The 20,657-nt window shown below is 40.3% G+C and overlaps 1 protein-coding gene across 2 annotated transcripts in view; it reads right to left on the bottom strand.

The window, feature by feature from the left end:
• The window catches only part of mast1a (microtubule associated serine/threonine kinase 1a), a 71,075-nt gene that overhangs the window by 30,681 nt on the left and 19,737 nt on the right, over positions 1-20,657 (bottom strand). For both annotated transcript variants that reach the window (XM_053476809.1, XM_053476810.1), the window contains 3 exons: positions 10,719-10,807; positions 10,465-10,540; positions 4,996-5,068 (listed from right to left, as the gene is read on the bottom strand). In XM_053476809.1, the coding sequence (XP_053332784.1) occupies positions 4,996-5,068; positions 10,465-10,540; positions 10,719-10,807 (238 nt within the window). The remainder of the gene's footprint in view (positions 1-4,995; positions 5,069-10,464; positions 10,541-10,718; positions 10,808-20,657) is intronic.

Genomic DNA, 20,657 nt, shown 5'->3' with positions numbered 1-20,657 from the left:
ATATCTTAAGAATCTTTGCTCGTCTTGCGAACACTTGCAAACCGCGTTACTCGTAATCTAAGGTTTCATTGTATTAATAAATAAGGTGTTAAAATGTGCAACGCGTCTCCGGAAATAATATTTTAAATATAACCAAAAATATTAAAATATATTATATTTTAATATCACCAAAATGAACAGCTGTCATTGGAGAACATTAATTAAAACCTCCTGATCAATGAGAATCCAGAAATCAACCCTGCATGGACGCTGGATATTGCAACAGCCAAACCCCTCCCCCCTCAAGTAGCCCCGCCCCATCAACTTTTCTTTTTCACCATTTTTTGCCCCTATAAAAGATTAAGGTTTACAGTATACTTGCCCTATTAAATAACCTCACATTACATCCCTTATAATATTTATCCTTTAACACCCAGTCGAACATGAGCGTCACATCAAGTTGTGTTTTTATGTTTTTTATGTATTATGTTTCTCGAATCTACAAAAAAAAAATTATTTCACGTGGTTTAGGGTCAAACCTTGGCAAGAAACAAACACTTCTTTCTCTCTCTCTCTGGTGAAACTGATAGATAGAGCTGTTTACTTTTTAATTTGTTGACTCAACTGAAAGCGATAAAGGTGATCTTCGTTCCTTTTAATTCAATTGTTAGACGTAATGTTTTAAAATCTAAGCCGGTATCTCAGCTACAGTAGCTCGCATTGGATGAAAGGATGAATGTTGATGTCCTATGATTCAACGACAAAGGCTGTTTTTAGCTACACTAGCAGGACCCCTTACTCCCACCCCCAACCTTCCCGAAAGAGAAATAAAATAAATAAATAAATAAATCCAACATCACAGTGAGAGCTCTGGTGTTCTAACAAAACAAAACTACAACCATCGCCAGCGTGTTTACGTCTGACTTCTCTCTGATCTTCTTCAGCAGACTGAACCCTCACTCCTGGGTGAGTCAGAGCCTGAATGAAGCGCACACTCCCTGTGGGGGAAGTCCTGTCTCCTCCACCAGCTCCATCACCATGTCCTCTCGCTCTGTCTCTGTGAATGAATGTCTCGCATATTTCTGTCTCAGTCACCAAAGACACGCTGCTAAATACTGCTGAACAGCTGTGTTAGGATGTGTGGTGTGTGTGTGGTACGAGGTGTGTGTGTGTGTGTGTGTGTGTGTGAGGGATGAAAGTGATCTCCTATGCTCATCAGCCGTGTTACCTCTGACATTATGAGTCTAAGCCCTCAGAGCTACTCCTCCCCTGTTCATCCTGTCTTCCTGTCATTAGTTTACTCGGGCTGCTCCTGTCACTGTTAATAGACTACCTAATGGAGCGTAAGAGCGGCTCAGAGGGAGGGAGAGACAGAGCGAGACAGAGAGAGACAGAGAGAGACAGAGAGGGAGAGAGACAGCCAGAGGGACTACAACTATAGTGCAGGTTTTAAAATACAATGGCTATAAATGTCCTTTTCTCTTTAATGTCACTTTATTGCTTCTGTAAAAAATAATCTACAGAGGGACATGGAAGAAAGAAAACAGATACATGTAAAAAAAAAAAAAAAAAGATTAATTTAAACCTATACGACGTTGATTAAGCCGTTGACAAATGAGGCTCTGGCAGTAGGATTGGCTCGCATTTTGCACACATCAAGGATGCAACCAATCAGAGATGTGATTGAATTTTTATACCCAATCACGGGATTCACCAGAAAAAGAACAACCCTGATGTCAGTTCTACCAGCAAAAATAAATAACTAATTTAAAATAACACTTGTATTTTATAATCACTTAAAATACTACGGAATGGGACTTACACTGATTTTGAGATTAAATAATGAACAAATATCGCTGTGAACTGCACTCGGAATCAATGTTTTAAATCCTGTCTTTATGCGTTGGGGTTCTGACCAATCATAGAAGAGACAAGATTCTTGCAACCAATCATGATACTGGAGACGGGACCTTACAGAAGCCTTCAAGCAGATGTGGATTCCTTCTTTTTTATTGTTAAATATTTTTTACCATTTGGTTAAGAGGAAATAAAATAAAATGAATTTTAATTGTAACAGTGACCCGGATATCTTCCAACAATCAGCTAAAACAATGAATTTTTTTAAATATGTATTTTGACCTCCTCTTCAGTACATTTCCTCCTTTTTGTTCTGTACAGGACCGAATAAAATAGTTTTTTAATATTATTTTTGATGTGATTTTCCCACCTAATTTAGTCGTAGCTATCAAAGTTACTAGTCAAAAAGGATAAAGACTATCAGGTGTTTCCTCCGAACCAAATGATGCCAGCCGACCGCACCGTTGGGGGCGGCGTAACACAGCGCTATCCGCTCCTTCCGCTTGCATGAGCTCAAAGACGCCCCTGATTGGCTGTAGAGCTGTGATAAATGTGGGAGCACAAAGTGCCTCTTATCCCTCCCCTCTGAGAGAGCTCGGCCAATCAGCTCTCTCTAGACCTCCGGCTGCGAGAGGTTACAGCATCACCCAGGAATGAATTTCATGATCTCCGAATGACACCGTTCGTAATATGATACAGCAATCAACACAGTTAAAATAAAAATAAAATTAAATATATATATTTTAAGGGGAAAAAATAACCAGCATCTATTTGTATAAGTATGCACACCCCTTTTTGTGTGAGAAAGGACTCGCCATATATTCCAGCAGCTACTTTAAAGGTCCAACATTTTACTATTTCAAGTTCTCAGAGCTCTCCAAAGTGTGTGTGTATGTGTGTGTGTGTGTGTGTGTTAAGTCTATGGGATTTTTTGGGGCGGTCATAGCACACCATTCCCGAGCGAGCTGCACGGAACGGTGTAACACGTGTGGGACGTCTCAAAACTGTGGGACGAGAAACGCTGCAAAGTTTTAGGGATATAATAAATGGATCGCGCAATGATTTCTAGGGGAGAAGAGTAATAAGTGTGCGCCGGCACACTTAATAATTCTAATACAGGTAGTCCCTGACTAATGAACGAGTTGCATCCCTGGAGCACGTTCATAAGTCAGATTTGTTCTTAAGTCGGACAAATTGAGTCTTATACGCCTTTGATATGAATATGCAAAGTAAAGCATTCCAATCCACTTGACTAAATTAAATGTCCCCTTTTCCCACACTACCATCATGTGGCCAAAAACCATAACCACATCTAAGGAAATGAATCTCACATAAATGTACTACTGTATAACAGTGTTGTCTTAGCGCCTTTAAATCGCCTTTTTTAAAGTTAATCCCGGACGCCATTTTGTCTCAGAGCTGTTTTCCACTGTATTGGACTGTAAACTCTGCTTTGTTGAGGATTTTCCTAAATTAGGATCATTTACCATCAGGACAGCTTTAAAGGACAGACATTTTCTATCATCGTGCTCCCACGTGCAATGAAACCGGTGAGGCCGACTCATTCCTTCTGCACCCCTACACACACACCCGTACAATATACAGGACGTTAGATATTTTATACATTCACTTACACACTGAGAATATTGTATAAAATTGTAAATATCGGTATGTAGTGCACTGCAGTGTCTTTTTTGTTGTACAATACATGTGAGCTACTTTCATGATTGTACCGGAAGTAGAACTGCGGTCCGTTCGTTTCTGCAGAAATTCATAACTTGAATGTTTGTAAGTCAGGGACTACTTGTATTAAGTACATTTGACATCACTATGACTTTTTTATAATAATAAATAAAAAAAATACAACCAATCCACAAGGGGCGTTCAAATCAAAGCGAGACTTCAAATTAAATATTTGGTGAATGAAAGTGTAAAAGCCATTGACATTTACAGAACATTTTAAGCCTAGTACGGTTTTACTTAAACGATAGAGGACTACCTGTACTACTACTGTATTACTACTACTGATAAAAAATAATAATAATAATAATAAAAAATAATAATAATAATAATAATAATTATTATTATTATTATTATTATTATTAAAAGCCATGGTCTATGAAAAAAGGAAAAAGGCACAAAAAGCAGGTAATTTTTTTTCTTGGGGAGTTTTTTTATCAGAATTTCAAATGTATTCTTTAAAAGTGATTTTTGCATAATATCATAATTACCACATATATAAATATATCAATATCACATGCAGTCTGACCATTTTCGTCCAATCCTTTTGTCAATTCTGGAGTCACCATCTTTTTTTTCCCCTCTTTTTTATGATGGTCTTCATATTATTAATCTTTGTAAATTCTTCTGTGAATCCTGGCTGATAAAACCAAGAAGATGTAAAGAAACGGCTGTAAATCTCTCCTTTAATCAACACTGTGAATGTGTGAGGTTTAGTTGAAATGTGATTTTTAATGAGAAATGTGATATAATATTCATATCAACGCTCTACACACACACACACACACACACTCACGAATAACTTGCTCTAATTAAGAGATCATTAGAACGATTTTTGACCTTGTGACTACATTTGGTGGAAGTCGGCCCCATTTGGAGACGAAGCACAGGAAAGCATGCGAGACCTTTAATGAAATGAACACAGGTAAGATAAGATCGGACACACACCGGTTTTTCCTAACAGCGTGTTAAAGAAATGAAATATGCAAACGCATGCTAATCGCTTGCCGAGGTCCCCCTATGAGACATCCATATTCATGCCATGCAAATGTAGCGTAATCTCATTATCTTCAGTGAGCTTTACTAAATATAAAATCTGATCCTCCAGCTGTTCGAGCTTTCTTTCATCTTAGAAAGATCAGAGGACACACACACTCACAGATTTTAATGTGCTTGAGTAAAACTGTGATCTAGTTTTATCATAATTATTATTATTATTTTTTTAAATAAAATAAGTTTTAATAAAATAGGTTTTGTAAAAATGTTTTTAACACATGCTGGATCTCAGCATGACAGAAGAATTATTTTATAATAAACAAATACTTTCGAGACAATGTGTGTGTGTGTGTGTGTGTGTGTGTGTGTGTTATAGATGTGAGTGACGATAAAAACGTTATTCAGATTTAACAGAGACAGTACCGTGGAGCTGGGTGTGGTGGTGCCGTATCCAGAAGACGGCAGTGAAGCCAGAGACCAGCGCCGTCCATCAGCCCTGAGGACACACAACGTACACAAGCTCAAACCTTCTGCATCACAGGTTTATTACAACCAAACTCATTCCATCAGATGATGTGCTGGACTCATGAAAAGCAATACATCTTTCAGGACACCGCCCACTTGTTCATATTTTCTAAATAAATATTTTAAAAGGATGTGGGATAAGTGAGTGTGTAGCAGATAACAGATAACTAGTTTGTATGAGCAGGGCCTGCTAGAATATCAAATGGTAGGTAGGTAAGTGTGTTAGGTTGGGTAGGTTGGTAGGTAGGTAAGTAGATAGATAGCATAAGAAACCTGCACTAGTTTATTGGTATTGTATGTAGCATGGTTTACTGGAGAATACTAGTTATGTAGCATGATTAAGTGGAGAATACTGGGATTTATTATGGTTTACTAAAGAATACAGTTATGTAGTATGGTTAACTGGGTAATACTGGTATGTACTGTAGCATGATTTACTAGAGAATACTGGGATGTATTATGGTTTACTGAAGATTACTGGGATATAGCATGGTTTACTGGAGAATACTGGGATGTAGCATGGTTTACTGAAGAATACTATTATGTAGCATGGGTAACAGTGTAATACTGGTACAGGTAGGATGTAGTAGAATGGTTTACTGGTGAATAAAGAAATGTATCATGGTTTACTGACGAATACTGGGGTGTAGCATGGTTTACTGGAGAATACTGGGATGTAGCATGGTTTACTGGGGAATACTGGGATGTAGCATGGTTTACTGAAGAATACTATTATGTAGCATGGGTAACAGTGTAATACTGGTACAGGTAGGGTGTAGTAGAATGGTTTACTGGAGAATAAAGAAATGTAGCATGGTTTACTAAAGAATACTGGGGTGTAGCATGGTTTACTGGAAAATACTGGGATGTACAGTAGCATGGTTAAGAGGGTGATACTGGTACAGGTAGGATGTAGTAGGATGGTTTACTGAAGAATACTGGGATGTAGCATGGTTTACTGGAGAATACTGGGATGTAGCATGGTTTACTGGAGAATACTGGGATGTAGCATGGTTTACTGGAGAATACTGGGATGTAGTATGGTTTACTGGAGAATACTGGGATGTAGCATGGTTTACTGGAGAATACTGGGATGTAGTATGGTTTACTGGAGAATACTGGGATGTAGGATGGTTTACTGAAGAATACTGGGATGTAGCATGGTTTACCGGAGAATACTGGGATGTAGCATGGTTTACTGGAGAATACTGGGATGTAGTATGGTTTACTGGAGAATACTGGGATGTAGCATGGTTTACTGGAGAATACTGGGATGTAGCATGGTTTACTGGAGAATACTGGGATGTAGTATGGTTTACTGGAGAATACTGGGATGTAGCATGGTTTACTGAAGACTACTATTATGTAGCATGGTTAACAGGGTAATACTGGTACAGGTAGGATGTAGTAGGATGGTTTACTGGAGAATAATGAAATGTAACATGATTTACTGGAGGGTACTGGTATATAGTATGGGTTTACAGGAGAATACTGGGATGTAGCTTGAAAAAGATACAGTCTGTGAAACAGTTCCTGAAGAGTTCCTTTTTTAAATGATTGATAGGAACCAAGCATATAAATGCATTAGGGTGAAGTGTGTTAGAGAGAGAAATCTATCCAAGTCGAGTAAACAACCTTTTTAGTTCAGTTTACTGCGCTGGGTAAACAATCATGCGGCAAGCGAGATGGACTGTCACGGACAGATCAGATAACAAGAATGATAGCAGTGTTATATGAGCTGCACTGTCGGGAAATCTTCAATCTGTAACACATGGAAAGCGGAGTTGATGAGGCTTCTAGCTACGGCCAACAAAACAGTTCACTTAGCGCTGGAGTTGGTTGCTGAGCAACTGTGACATGATGACAGTCTGTCACTGGCATTGTGAACACGCGGAGAGAAAACACACCTGAAGACAAAATAGTCATTGTGCTGAAGCTAAGACCGTTTTATTGTACGACGTTCGCTGCTAGGTCTAAAAACAGACAGTTCAAACGCACTAATCTGATGTTACCAGGTCGCATTGTGCCCTGCCACATTAGCATGGTTTGGCTGAAACATCCCCAAGCTGCATGCGCTGCTTCATCTACAATAGCGCTGCTCAGATTTAGCCAAGTCCATCAGACAGGAAATAACACGCTCCCCACAGGCCTGCTCTGTCGATCGATTGTCTCTCTGACTTCCTCCGCTCCCCTCCCCTTTCCCTACGCTCGTCTTTCATATAAACGACTGTCCCGCGAACCGCCTCCCTGTCCATGCTGAGATCTGAGATACTTCAAAGTCTTGTTTGTTTCTGTGTGTTGTGCCATGTTAAACTCTCCTGTCACTTTGAGGATTCTCTACACGGTCGACCAGCCTGGCAGATTGAAACGCACGCCACTTAAACAGGCGAGTTGTTTTTGCGTTAGCATCTGGTATTGAAACAACATGTATCCTGAAATTCAACTTCGACATGAATTTCACTTGTGTTCCTGTGCAGACTGGAGGAAAAATAATCAGTGCTCCAGTAGAAGGTTAACGTTTCGTATTGTATCCCTTTTTAAAAGACCAAAAGGTTATGCCTAATATTGAAAAAGGCAAGATTTTAGCCGGCTTACTGGAGGATTTCAGATAAACTCATGGTGTTCACGGGACTTTTCATTGTGCATAAAAATACTTATAAGTGTAAAAACTTTCACACGTTAAGATATTTGGCAGACACGCTTGACTGATCCAAAGTGACTTATGTTTTTCTCTCAGTATACATCTGAGCAGTTGAGGGTTAAGGCTAATGCTAATGTCATTAATGCTAATGTCATGCTAATGTCACTTTAAACAACTTTAAGCATTTCACTACATTTCGTACTGTGTATGACTGTGTATGTGACAAATAAAATTTGAATTTGAATTTGATTTTGATTTGACAAACTAAAAGCTCATTTGCACTCGTCTTATTTGCACTGTTTACACTTTGCACCTTATCGTGTGTTATCCGTCTGTTTTCTGTCCCTTTTTGCAGGACAGATAAAGTAATTTGTCTTGACTACTGTGATATATTTAGTTTGTGTTATTTAAGTTTTTTTACTACATTTGTTTAAACACTATTTTGTTCTTTAGCATTAAAATATTTTTACTTATTGTTTTTTTTAAGGGGACTGAGAGTATCGTAATTTCAGTTCTCTATGCGTATGTACTGTACATGTAGCAAAATCGACAATAAAGTTGACTTTGACTAAGGGCCCAACCACTGAGCTAACCCTGACCCTTTTCTGTAGTTCTCCAGTTTTCTAACCTCTGCATGGATACCATCAAGACAGAAAGTCTTCCCAGTACACTGTTCACACTGTCTGCTTCGCGGCTGAAAACCTTCCCGGCCTCCCAGGAACTCCTTTATCTGTTGGAGAATGCAGTACTGGAATGCAGGATGGTTTTACTGGAGAATACTAGGATGTAGCATGATATACTAGGATGTAAGATGGGTATGATGCAGTTTTTGTTACTGGTGAATTTCACAAGAAATTTCATCATCAAGTCCCGGGTTTTCCTTGATCTTTCATTCTTGGCTTGATTGAGAACTATTTTTAGGTTAGTAAGAGATGTAGGGATCAATTTTTATGGTAAACTTGTGAAAATAACTCCAGTACGTATGCGTGTGGACGACACATGTGGCTGTGGTGTCTTTGACTAGAGCAGCTTGCACTTCTAATCCTGTGTGAGAGCTGCTGGACAGCTTTGTGGACACTGAGTTACTCAATATTCAGTTTGTGCGCTTCTGCCCTACAGCTAATGACCGGTTAAATGCAATGACTAAATTGATTCAAGAGCATCAAACGTCAGTAAATCAATACCCGTGTCGGACATCTCGCCTATCTGTCAGAGCTGTTGTTCCCTTTTCAAGCAGTCTGAGGGATTAAACTAATAATGGCATTGTTGAACACAGTCGCCATGGTAATACTAAACTATTAATACTCACAAGACAAATGAGTCATTGCTCCAGACATCGGGAGGAGGGTAAACACATGCAAAGAGACTCAGCCTGGTGAATGGTAAATGATGAACATTAGCATAATTAATGGATGACACCTGCACCGTTATGCCGTTAAAAAGGACTTCAAGTGCTGAAATAATCTGTCTGTAATATTCATGAATTTGTGCACGTTCACAATTTTAAACAAATCATCTCTCACACTGCATTGTATCCATACGATGGACGAGAGCCATGTGAATGAGCAAATAAACGCGACAAATAAAACGTCTCTGGTTCTTAATACTCGAGTAAAAGTACTTGCTTAAAAACATACTCCACTTACTCAAGTGGGAAACTGTTTGTTTGTTTTTTCTGTATAGCTATCTGAGCGAGTTACTGACAGACAGTACTTTAAAGTAGTTTAAATATTGCTATTTTTTAAACACTTATTATTCATATGGCCAAGTTTGACTCTAATGACTTCCCATTATCACAGCCGTTAAGTTGTGCGTTTGAGCTATCTTTAAGGGGAACAATTTTTACAAGAAGACAGTAAACGTAAGCTGTGGGAGTGGTGGCTCAGGTGGCTAAGGCTCTAGTTTGTTAATTTGTTTTGGATCTGAGGATCTGGGTTTGTGAATACGTTGCCGGTTCCATTCAAGAGATTTCAATTCAGTAATTTTATCTTATTTATTTATTTTTATTTATATTTTTCCTGGATTTCCCCCCCTGGATTTTCTCCACAATTTAGTCGTGTCCAATTCCTCCCTGTCACTAGCAGGCGCTCCCACATTAAGATACTATTACCACTCAGTCCGGAGGGGAGGCGCAACACACTCGGAGGACGCATTTCTTAATTTCAACACATTTATAATACAAATAAATCTGATTATTGTAAAACTGTGATTAATCAGAATCAATTACACATTATGACTGGGGTTAACCAGATTTTAAAAAAAATAATCGATTGATTAAATGCACTAATTTAAACACAATAAAAGTCAAAGCTGTTGATAACATGAATGCGCAAGTCTAGTTGAGCTTAATAGCAGCATGATTTGACATCAATTAAACAAATGACAGGCAGCATTGTTAGACTTTATCATTACTTTGGTAGCTAAGCTCGCTAACTCTTACTATTGCTCCCCTGTATATATGCAAGTCAATACTGCAAGCGTACAAAATACAATATGGTTAAAGAATGTGCCTTATATACATATACTGTAAAAAGACATTGTTATTTGCCTGGAACACAAACCAAAAGCATAAGACTTTACAACTCTTTTGCTCAGTAAGGTAACTAGTTATTTACGTCGCTTCTTACCTTAACACGTCCGCCATTCGAGTTACTGAAAAGAATTTAATTGCTAAAGGCAAATGAAAATGCTCTACAAGATTTTTATTTATTTCATCAATTTATTACCTTCTAGAGGGGGTGAACGAGAAGTGGGCGGGGCCGCTGGGTGAAAAGGTTCGAGGACTGTCCAGTGGACTACTTCCTGTTTCGAAAAAAAAAAGTTAAAAGAGAGCAGAAACAGTTTTAGAATTTGTTTTTGTTTCTCATCCAACCCAGATTTGTGGAAAAAAAAAAAAAAAAAAGATGCGTGTTTGCTCTTGTAGGAGGTAAACACCAGTTAGATGTCTGTTGGACATGAATGAGGGAGGGATGTTTCTCACCTATGTGTCCAGGTAACGGTGAGTGGGGTCGCGGCAGGGTCGGGGAAGTACTGGTCAGGATTAGACTCTTCCTGTTACTGGTGCGACAGCTAAAAGACACACAAAAACAAACCAGAAATATATCAATGTCAATGCATACGTATGTGTGTGAGTGAGACAGAGAGAGAGAGAGCGAGAGAGAGAGAGTTTCCCTCCGTATTTGGTTGTTAAATGTAAACTACATTAAAAAACACTTTTTTTGGTCAACTGGTAAAAAAAATCATCTAAGGGTTGCTTCAGTCGCTCAGGTCTAGACTCAGGAACTCTAGATTTGGCAATAAAATGTAGTTAGCTGACGACCTGAATGTACTGAATGATTTTAAGGTTATCACATCTATATAGTTTCTCTCCACAGGAACACAAACACCTGCTTCCACTACAGCATTAGTTTTTGATGAATGATTTTGGTTTCCATGGTGACGCTGTAACAGCAAATTTAGCTCTAGGACCCATGCAACATCCATAAAGTCCTAAATGTACACATTCAAAAGAAATCGCTGCATGTTAGTAGATATTCTCAATCTGTGTAAAACTGTTGCTATGGTTACACCTATGAGAACGTTGCCAAACGCTGTTCCAACAGTTCCCATGCACTCTAATGTAGAAATAATCTAGCCCACATTTTTATTCACCCCCATCGTCACGGTTACATTCCGACATGATCAAGTCCTTTGAATCGCCCCATCAGCCGATCACAAATAAGTACAGCCGAATGAAAACGGCATGCGTAGTAAAAATGTGTTATGCAGCGGTTGATGAAGGAAATGAAATAAAGCCTGACACAGTGTGGATCCGCAGCAACAAGCTGGCAAAGGAGCACTGCAATTGATTAGCTGGTCTTTCATCTGGTCTTCTATAATGCAATCAGACGTCCCCTGAGGGTTCCCAAGTCAATCTGCTCTAAACCGCACGGCATCTCTAAAAAGATGATGCAATTATCGGAAAGTTCATTTACATAACACGCTTGTCCAGCATCTAGCAAACAACACCTGAGCATGTGTGCAGAGAAAGGGTGTGTGTGTGTGTGTGTGTGTGTGTGTTTCCACTGATAAACAGGGTGTCCCCATTAAAGCCATGAAAACGATTTCAATACAGGCTTCTTTGCTCATAGGCAGTCTGAGAAAGCCTATAATTTCAATCCCTGTCAATCAAAACCAAAGTGGGTGGAAGGTGGGAAAAACCAAACACTTTGTACTCACCGTCTCTACCGCTTTATCCTGTATACAGGTGACTCAGGGACAAGGAAAGGTACACCACGGGCAATTTGAAGACGCCAATTAGTATGTCTTTGGAAAGAAACCCACCAAACACGGGGAGGACATCGCACTCAACGCACACAGACTCCCAGGTGGGACTCAAACCCACACTCTGGAGGTGCAAGGCGACAGTGCTAACCACTACGCCACTGCGCCACTTTGCATGATGTAATGTAGCGTTAAGGCATGTGTAGTTCAGAGAGTCTTCCAAATGGGTGTGGTCTCTTTCTGGGTGACTCCGCCCAGATCCATGGTGCATAAAGGCTCACTGAATTGTTTAATGGGACTGAAAGAGATGTGAATTACACCCTATGATATTCACACTCATTACATCTTGACTGTACAGAAGTGCTATGGGAGATTTTGGGGTGATGTGCCGGATAGCGCTTGAGAACCACCATCACCACAACCACGACTCAGTGTGTTAAGGCTCTGTCGCGATCTTATTGATCGGAAGGTTGGCGGTTCGAGCTCCAGCACCGCCGTTTGCCGTTGTTGGTCCCCTTGAGGAAGCCTGTCTGCTCCAGGGGCGCCGTATAATGGCCAACCTCTGCACTCTGATTCCAGCCCACTAACAAAAAGCTGGGATATGCAAAGAATATAGAATTTTACTTGCAGTAATGTATATGCGACAAAAAAAGCAGCTTAGTTTCACCAGGTGGAATAGTGGTGTTCAGTGCTCAGGTACAGTGCCAGAAATGTGTAGAGTCCATCTGTTTTTGTGTTTTCTGTGTAAGCTGAAGTGATGATAGAGTAGCTTTAAAGAACATATATTTCATATGACCATACCCCCCTCCTCCTCCACACACACACACACACACACACACACACACACACACACATACACACACAGAGTTCCTGCCTCTGGGCCTATTTAGTATGTATGAGGTCCTGCTATAAATGAATCTTCTGCTTTTTCACTACCTTGTGTTTTTCAGCATTTAACAGTAGAATAACACACACACACACACACGCACACACACACACCCACACAAAGTCAGTGTTAAGGTCAGTATTGCCTTGGGTGTTAAGACTTCATCTCATCATACTCATTTCAAATGCACCCCTCCAAACACATAAACACAGAGAGAATATTAAAGGCCAAAGAGACGTAACAAATCGGATCTAACTGTAAAAAAAAAAAAAAAAAGATATTGCACAGAAATTTAACAAGCTATCAGACTGTGATCTAATCCTCGTGTGTGTTGTTCCAATTCAGCATGCAGAGCAAAACTGGCTAAAACACATACACACACACACACACACACACGCACATGAGGCAGTGAAATATTTAGAGGAAACGCATTAAGATTGGCGAATAAAGCTGACAGACGGCTGGATATTATTATTCACTAAAATGTTCCCTCTACAAGACCCTCTTGGTGGGTAAAAAGGAGAAAGAGAGGGAGGAAAAAAGGAAACATAAGGAAATCATGAAAGATAAAAATGGAGAGGTGTGTTCATTATGACTAAAAGGGGCTATACATCAAGGTTGGCTTTGACAGTTAATTCTCATGGACACACACACACGCACACACATGCACAGTTAAACCTAGCTATGTGAAACAGCCTTTGCTAAGCTGTAATTTGTAGCACAGAGTTTCTCTTTATGAGCAAGAAAGTGAGTGAAGCTTAAACGTTCACTTTGTCAGCACATCCCCTACTCCATACTGACCAATTACTCTTCACTACTCCCTACTAACCAATCACATGTCACTACTCTTCACTGACCAATCACATCTCACTACTCTCCACTGACCAATCACATCTCACTACTCCCTACTAACCAATTACACCCCACTACTCTCTACTGACCAATCACATCTCACTACTCTCTACAGACCAATCACATCTCACTACTCTCTACTGACCAATCACATGTCACTACTCTCTACTGACCAATCACATCTCACTACTCTCTACTGACCAATCACATCTCACTACTCTCTACTGACCAATCACATCTCACTACTCTCTACTGACCAATCACATCTCACTACTCTCTACAGACCAATCACATCTCACTACTCTCTACTGACCAATCACATCTCACTACTCTCTACTGACCAATCACATCTCACTACTCTCTACTGACCAATCACATCTCACTACTCTCTACTGACCAATCACATCTCACTACTCTCTACTGACCAATCACATGTCACTACTCTTCACTGACCAATCACATCTCACTACTCTCCACTGACCAATCACATCTCACTACTCCCTACTGACCAATCACACCCCACTACTCTCTACTGACCAATCACATCTCACTACTCTCTACTGACCAATCACATCTCACTACTCTCTACTGACCAATCACATGTCACTACTCTCTACTGACCAATCACATCTCACTACTCTCTACTGACCAATCACATCTCACTACTCTCTACTGACCAATCACATCTCACTACTCTCTACAGACCAATCACATCTCACTACTCTCTACTGACCAATCACATGTCACTACTCTCTACTGACCAATCACATCTCACTACTCTCTACTGACCAATCACATCTCACTACTCTCTACTGACCAATCACATCTCACTACTCTCTACTGACCAATCACATCTCACTACTCTCGACTGACCAATCACATCTCACTACTCTCTACTGACCAATCACATCTCACTACTGACCAATCACATCTCACTACTCTCTACTGACCAATCACACCTCACTACTCTCTACTGACCAATCACATCTCACTACTCACTGCTAACCAATTACATCTCACTGCTCACTACTGACCAATCACTTCCCACTACTTCATACTCACTATTGACCACTGACCAATCACTCTTCACTACTCCCTACTAACTACTTACCAATTATACCTTCCCTACTGACCACTGACCAATTACTCTTCACTACTTCCTACTCACTTCCGACCAATTATATCTTACTACTCCTTACTCACTACTGACTACTGACTAATCACTCCTCACTACTCCTTTTTCACTACTGACTACTGACCAATCACAACTTACTCTCTACTGACCAATCACATCTCACTACTCACTACTGACCAATCAGATCTCACTACTTACTACTGACCAATCACATCTCACTACTCACTACTGACCAATCACACCTCACTACTCACTACTGACCAATCACATCTCACTACTTACCACTGACCAATCAAATCTCACTACTCACTCCTGACCAATCCCACCTCACTACTCTCTACTGACCAATCACATCTCACTACTCACTACTGACCAATCACATCTCACTACTCACTACTGACCAATCACATCTCACTACTCACTACTGACCAATCACATCTCACTACTCACTACTGACCAATCACATCTCACTGCTTACTACTGACCAATCACTCCCCACTACTCCTTACTCACTACTGACCACTGACTAATCACTCTTCACTACTCCCTATAAACTACTGACCAATTATACCTTCCCTACTGACTACTGACCAATCACGAAACACGGACAGGTTTTCTCTTAAAGTAAGGGTTGGCAGTACGTTGTATTGGTGTCCATTTTGCGCTACAGATGTTTTTAGGCCTCGTGAAATGTTTTAGGCCTCGTCATTTTATTCTGACCGAGAGTTTGAAAGATTCTGTTCCATAAATGAATGAATGAGCAGACTGAGTGTACAGGTTGGGTGGAGTACACTCTTAAACGGAGCAGCTCTACCTCTAAATAAAATGTTTTATTGGCTAAAATTGTGTCTGTTTACTGAATAAGTGTCACTTCAAAGGTTACTAAACTGTACTCCTTCTCCTCCTCTTTATTGTGGTGTTTTATGAACCATATTTGTCCTTATCAGGCAATGTCAAAGTCAACTTTATTGTCAATTCTGCTACATGTACAGTGCATACATATAGAGAATTGAAATTACGTTTCTCTTAACCCTTGTCAAATAACACTGAAAAAACTTAAATAACAAACTTGGAGAACAACAGAGGTAAGATAATTGAGTTACTGTTCTGCAAAAAGGGACAGTTTACAACACAGAAGGCTGATATGGTGAAAAACGGAACAGTGCAATAAGAATAGTGCAAGTGTGCTTATTTTAGTTGATTAAAGTGACATCATAAAGAGCAATATAAAACAGCATAAAAAACGGTGACCAAAACAGTATGAACAAGAATGTTTTTAGTTTTTGTGCACTTTTAGTAAAACTACAGAAAAACTGTTAGTTCAAAACATTCTAAATGACTAATTCTGTAACGTTTTTTTGGTCTTGTTTAACCAATACAAAGTTAATAGTATTCCAAAAAAATAATAAAATTACATAAAAAATTTTATGAACAGCTTGTGGTACTATATTCTTTTAAATAATTGTAATTTGATTTTGAATATGGGTTTAATACAGTTAAGGGTAGAAGGAATACAGCCCAAGCTCTATTGGGCATGCGCACATCAATGTAAGTTTTTTTTTCTCTCACTATACAACAATAAAACTTTTTGTGTTACAGAAAGGATTAGTTTTAGACGTGAAAAATTATCCATAGGGTATAACAATTCATTTCATTGTTAGTTTCCGGTCGGAGCTATATACCCCTTTAGCCACGACCATGACTCAAACGCTCGAGGATGACGTCAGTAACCCGTGGCAACGCAGTAGAATGTTTAGAAAGGAATATTTGTAATATCGATATTTTACAGGAAAAAAATGCAATTTTAATATAGTGGATTATGTTGGCTGCATTACTTAAACGCATTAGGAAGAACAATAGCGTGTAATATTAGCCTTTAAACAGGCAACTTGTGCAACCAATCATGAAGAGCTTTCGACACGCCTCCTACCATTCTGCAGCTACCCCTGTCTCCAAGATTCCCTTAAATTGACTCATGTGACACTGAATGAATCAAAGCACGCAAGTGAAACGTATACGGTCCATCACTACATTAATTCCGTTACGGGTGTGATGCTTTGTGAAAGGTCAGACGATCTCACGTTGCTATAGTAAGTGCAGGGGAACAGGCTCGGTTCGGTGTAAAATAAAGGGAGGAATGTGTGCAAGGTTGGGGAAGACATGAGGGTGGAACAGAAAAAGAGCTGCGAGATCAAGAGAAGCAGGAGAGGAAGTGAGAGAGGTTTACAGAAGCAGTAGAGAGAGAGAGAGAGAGAGAGAGAGAGAGAGAGAGAAATGTGTCAAAACACAATCTCCCAATAATAGGAGGCAGGAGATGCCAGTGCTTGAGAGCGATGCTGAGACACTGCAACAGGGAAGACTTGTTAAAGACAAAAAAAAACTAACAACACCTGACTCTTATGACATCGAGGCTGTGACTCTTGTTCTAAAGCACATTCATTAACCTGTGCATCGTTTCCTCGAGTCACCATCTGCTTTCAGTTCTCGCTGAAGCTGGTTAAAGTTGATGCCCTGATGGTGGCTTCAGATTTCCTGTTCCTGCAGTGTGTCTCTCTCAGGATTTCAACATGGTGTACATACTGAGATTTTTTTTCTGCTCGCCACAGCTGTAAAGAGTGGTAATTTAAGTCCCTGCCCTGCTGAAGCAGTCTGGACGTTCTCCTCAGAGCTTTCTCATCAACACGGTGTTTCAACTGAAAGGATGCTCAATGGATGTTAGAGTATTCCTATTGAAGTGGTTGATAATAGTCTTGTATAATGATGATTATATTGTATTGGAGTGTATAAAACGTGGATAAGAGGTATTATACGACAGTTAGTATCGACCTAGCAATCTGATTGGATACCAGCATTTCAAGAGTGGTGATAATAGGCGGTAGGACGTTTAACTATACTGTATGTTAGCTCCTAACACAAGGCTGAATCCCAAATCGCTCTTCAACCCCTGATCCAGGGCACTACTTGGTGTGTGGGTCAAGGGATTGTACACCCTACATAGCACACTGTCTTTCCATTTGTGGGACACAACCCACAACCCAGAAATATTCTAAAGCAGAATAGGTGAAAATATAAAGTGGATCTTTAACAATTAGTTTTACACTAATTGTCGTTCGCCAGTTCCGGCAGATGTGGTTAGTTAGTTCCGCCAGTCATGGAAAGATATGTGTTGGCAGAGCAAAAAAAAAACATAATCTGTTAATGGTAAATGGTGTTTGTGGAACTGTTATATAAAAGCAATATCACACTCAAGGTCGTGCTGTCGTACAGAATATCAGCACGGCTGTGATATCTTCAGCGCCGTCGTGCCCATGGCCGCACCACAGCTGATATTTATCACAACAGAACGACTCTGATCTGCTACTGGATTAAAGTGCTGGAAAGATTTATTTTTAATCCAACCTATCAATCGTTCTGAAAGTATTTTCCCCCCTAATTTCGTCATATCCAATTTCTCCCTGTCACTAGGGGTCTCCCACATTAAGGCTACTACTACTGTACTAATCAGTCGAAGATTATCACGTGTTTACTCCGAACCATGTGACACATCTTTTCGAAATGCTGGCTCACACACCATTGGGGGCGGCGTAACACACTCGGGGAATCTGCTTTTTCCGCTTCAGTGAGCTCACGGACGTCCCTGATTGGCTGTAGAGCCGTGATTAACGTGGGAGCACAAGGTACCTCTCATCCCTCCCCTCTGAGAGAGCTCGGCCAATCAGCTCTCTCCAGGTCCTCGACTGCGAGAGGTTACAGCGTCACCTGGGAATTGAACCAACGATCTCCAGATGATAGGATGAGCACTTTACCACTGTGCCACTCTGGCGCGTTTTAAAAGTATTTTTAATTGTTTAATTGATTTGTGAAATATCCTTAGTTGCATCCCTGCTCACGATAAAAAAAAAATTAAAAAAACACACCGGGAAAAACCAGCTTACTCACGTCTGCTCTCAAAATAGCCTTGCTTCTTCCTTCACCAAAATAACCCTTCTCTCTCTCTTACACTCTCTCCCTCTTTCTCTGTTGCTTTTTGCTCGGTGAATGTCAGAGACACATCCCTGGACACTCGCTAACGCCTAAGCGCCTAAAAAGAAATGTGTACAATCCTTACTCGTGGTGAAAACATATTAGATGATTATGTTAGCAACCTCACTTAGATCACAGTGTAGATGGTTGTCTCTAAAATTGAACAATGAACTTCTGGAAAAGAAAAAAAATTCTCGTAAGCTACAGTGACACTTGATCAACTTAGCATCGGTTCGGAGAACAGGAAGATAATTAAGCGCACTTGAAATGTATTTAAGACACACCCTGTTGTGAAATATCCTGGTTCATTACTGTCTGTCTGAACTGAGATGGAATTGAGAATCGATGAAGATCAGGTTATCGGTCCATAAAGTTGAAACGACGCTAATCGGGTGCAGGATTACTGGAAGGGCGCTGTGTAATTGTTTAAAACGCTCTCGATCGCAGCAGCTGTTCTCATCCATAATACACACCATGACTCCTTCAGTAGAAACGAGCTGACCTAGAAAACCCCACAGCTGATGTCACGCTGTGCAACACAACACTCACTTCAACCCGTCGTGGGGAACTGGAGTGTGTGTGTGTGTCTGTGTGTGTGTGGGTCGTTACTTTTACTAAACCCAAGCCAGGATACAAACCAAAGATTTATATTAGCGAAACGCAAAAGACGAAAGACGAGAGTAAAATAAAAGTCCTGGAACTTTGTGACGTCCTGATAATGGGCAAAGTACAACTGATATAATGTAAAGAAAAAGGAATAAATTGTAGGAGTGGCCATTATCATCATCATCATCATCATCATCATCGTCATCATCAATACTAGTTTGTAATATAGTAAGTCTCTGACTTATGAACATGTTCCATTCTGGGAGCACGTTCATAAGTTGGTTTTATTTGTAAGTCCGAAAAAGCGAGTCTTATACACTTTATGCAACTTCAAGCATAAAAAAAACAAACACAAAGGTTTGGTGTTTTGGTTCCGCATTATACTCTCAAGAGACTGCGCCTTTAAATCACTTGGGGGAGGACAACGCTACATGGGGTTGACTGATTCATGGAGCCTATCCCAGGGGACTCAGGGCACTAGGTAAGGTACACCCTGGACAAGGTGCCAATCCATCGCTGGACACAATCACACCCATATACACGCCCGTATACATGCACATACACCCGAGGCGGGACACGAACCCTTGACCCAGTAGGTGCGAGGCTGCAGTGCTAACTTATACAAAGCATTTTTTGGATTCACTCTCTCGCTTCTTCGCATACAAACACACAGACCTGTCTGATAATAGCCCCACCCCTCCGTGCATGCATCCTCTCTGCATGCGAACCGCACAGAAAGTGTTCACGAACGCACAACAGTTCCAGCTGTTTCGGTCTGCCGAAAGCGTATTAGAACAACAGCGACCAGGAAGAGGAAGTGGCTTGTGGCTTGTAGGTGGATCGACTCAATCCGGCTGCAAGTGTGAAAGGAAAGGAATCGCAGACACCTGACTCGGCAAATAAGTTGTTAGCAGGCATGTAAAGAGCCTCAATAGTACAGATAAACACCTGGGCTGCTTTGGTTAAATTCTTAACAGCAATTATTTATTCATTCATTTATCCTTTATTCCACTTATCCTGTGTACAGGGTCGTGTCGCGGGGGGCCCGAAGGAGCGGGTCCAACTATTATCTCTAGTCATGTGCATATGGCAGACAGACAATGACATCATCGTCACTAGGGCTGGACCAGAATATTTGAATATTCGTCTGGAGG

This window comes from Clarias gariepinus, chromosome 18 (genome assembly GCF_024256425.1).
Source record: "Clarias gariepinus isolate MV-2021 ecotype Netherlands chromosome 18, CGAR_prim_01v2, whole genome shotgun sequence".
NCBI classification, from domain to species: Eukaryota; Metazoa; Chordata; class Actinopteri; order Siluriformes; family Clariidae; genus Clarias; species Clarias gariepinus.
The sequence above is the reverse complement of the archived record's forward strand: the minus strand, read 5'-3'. Positions and strand labels throughout refer to the sequence as shown.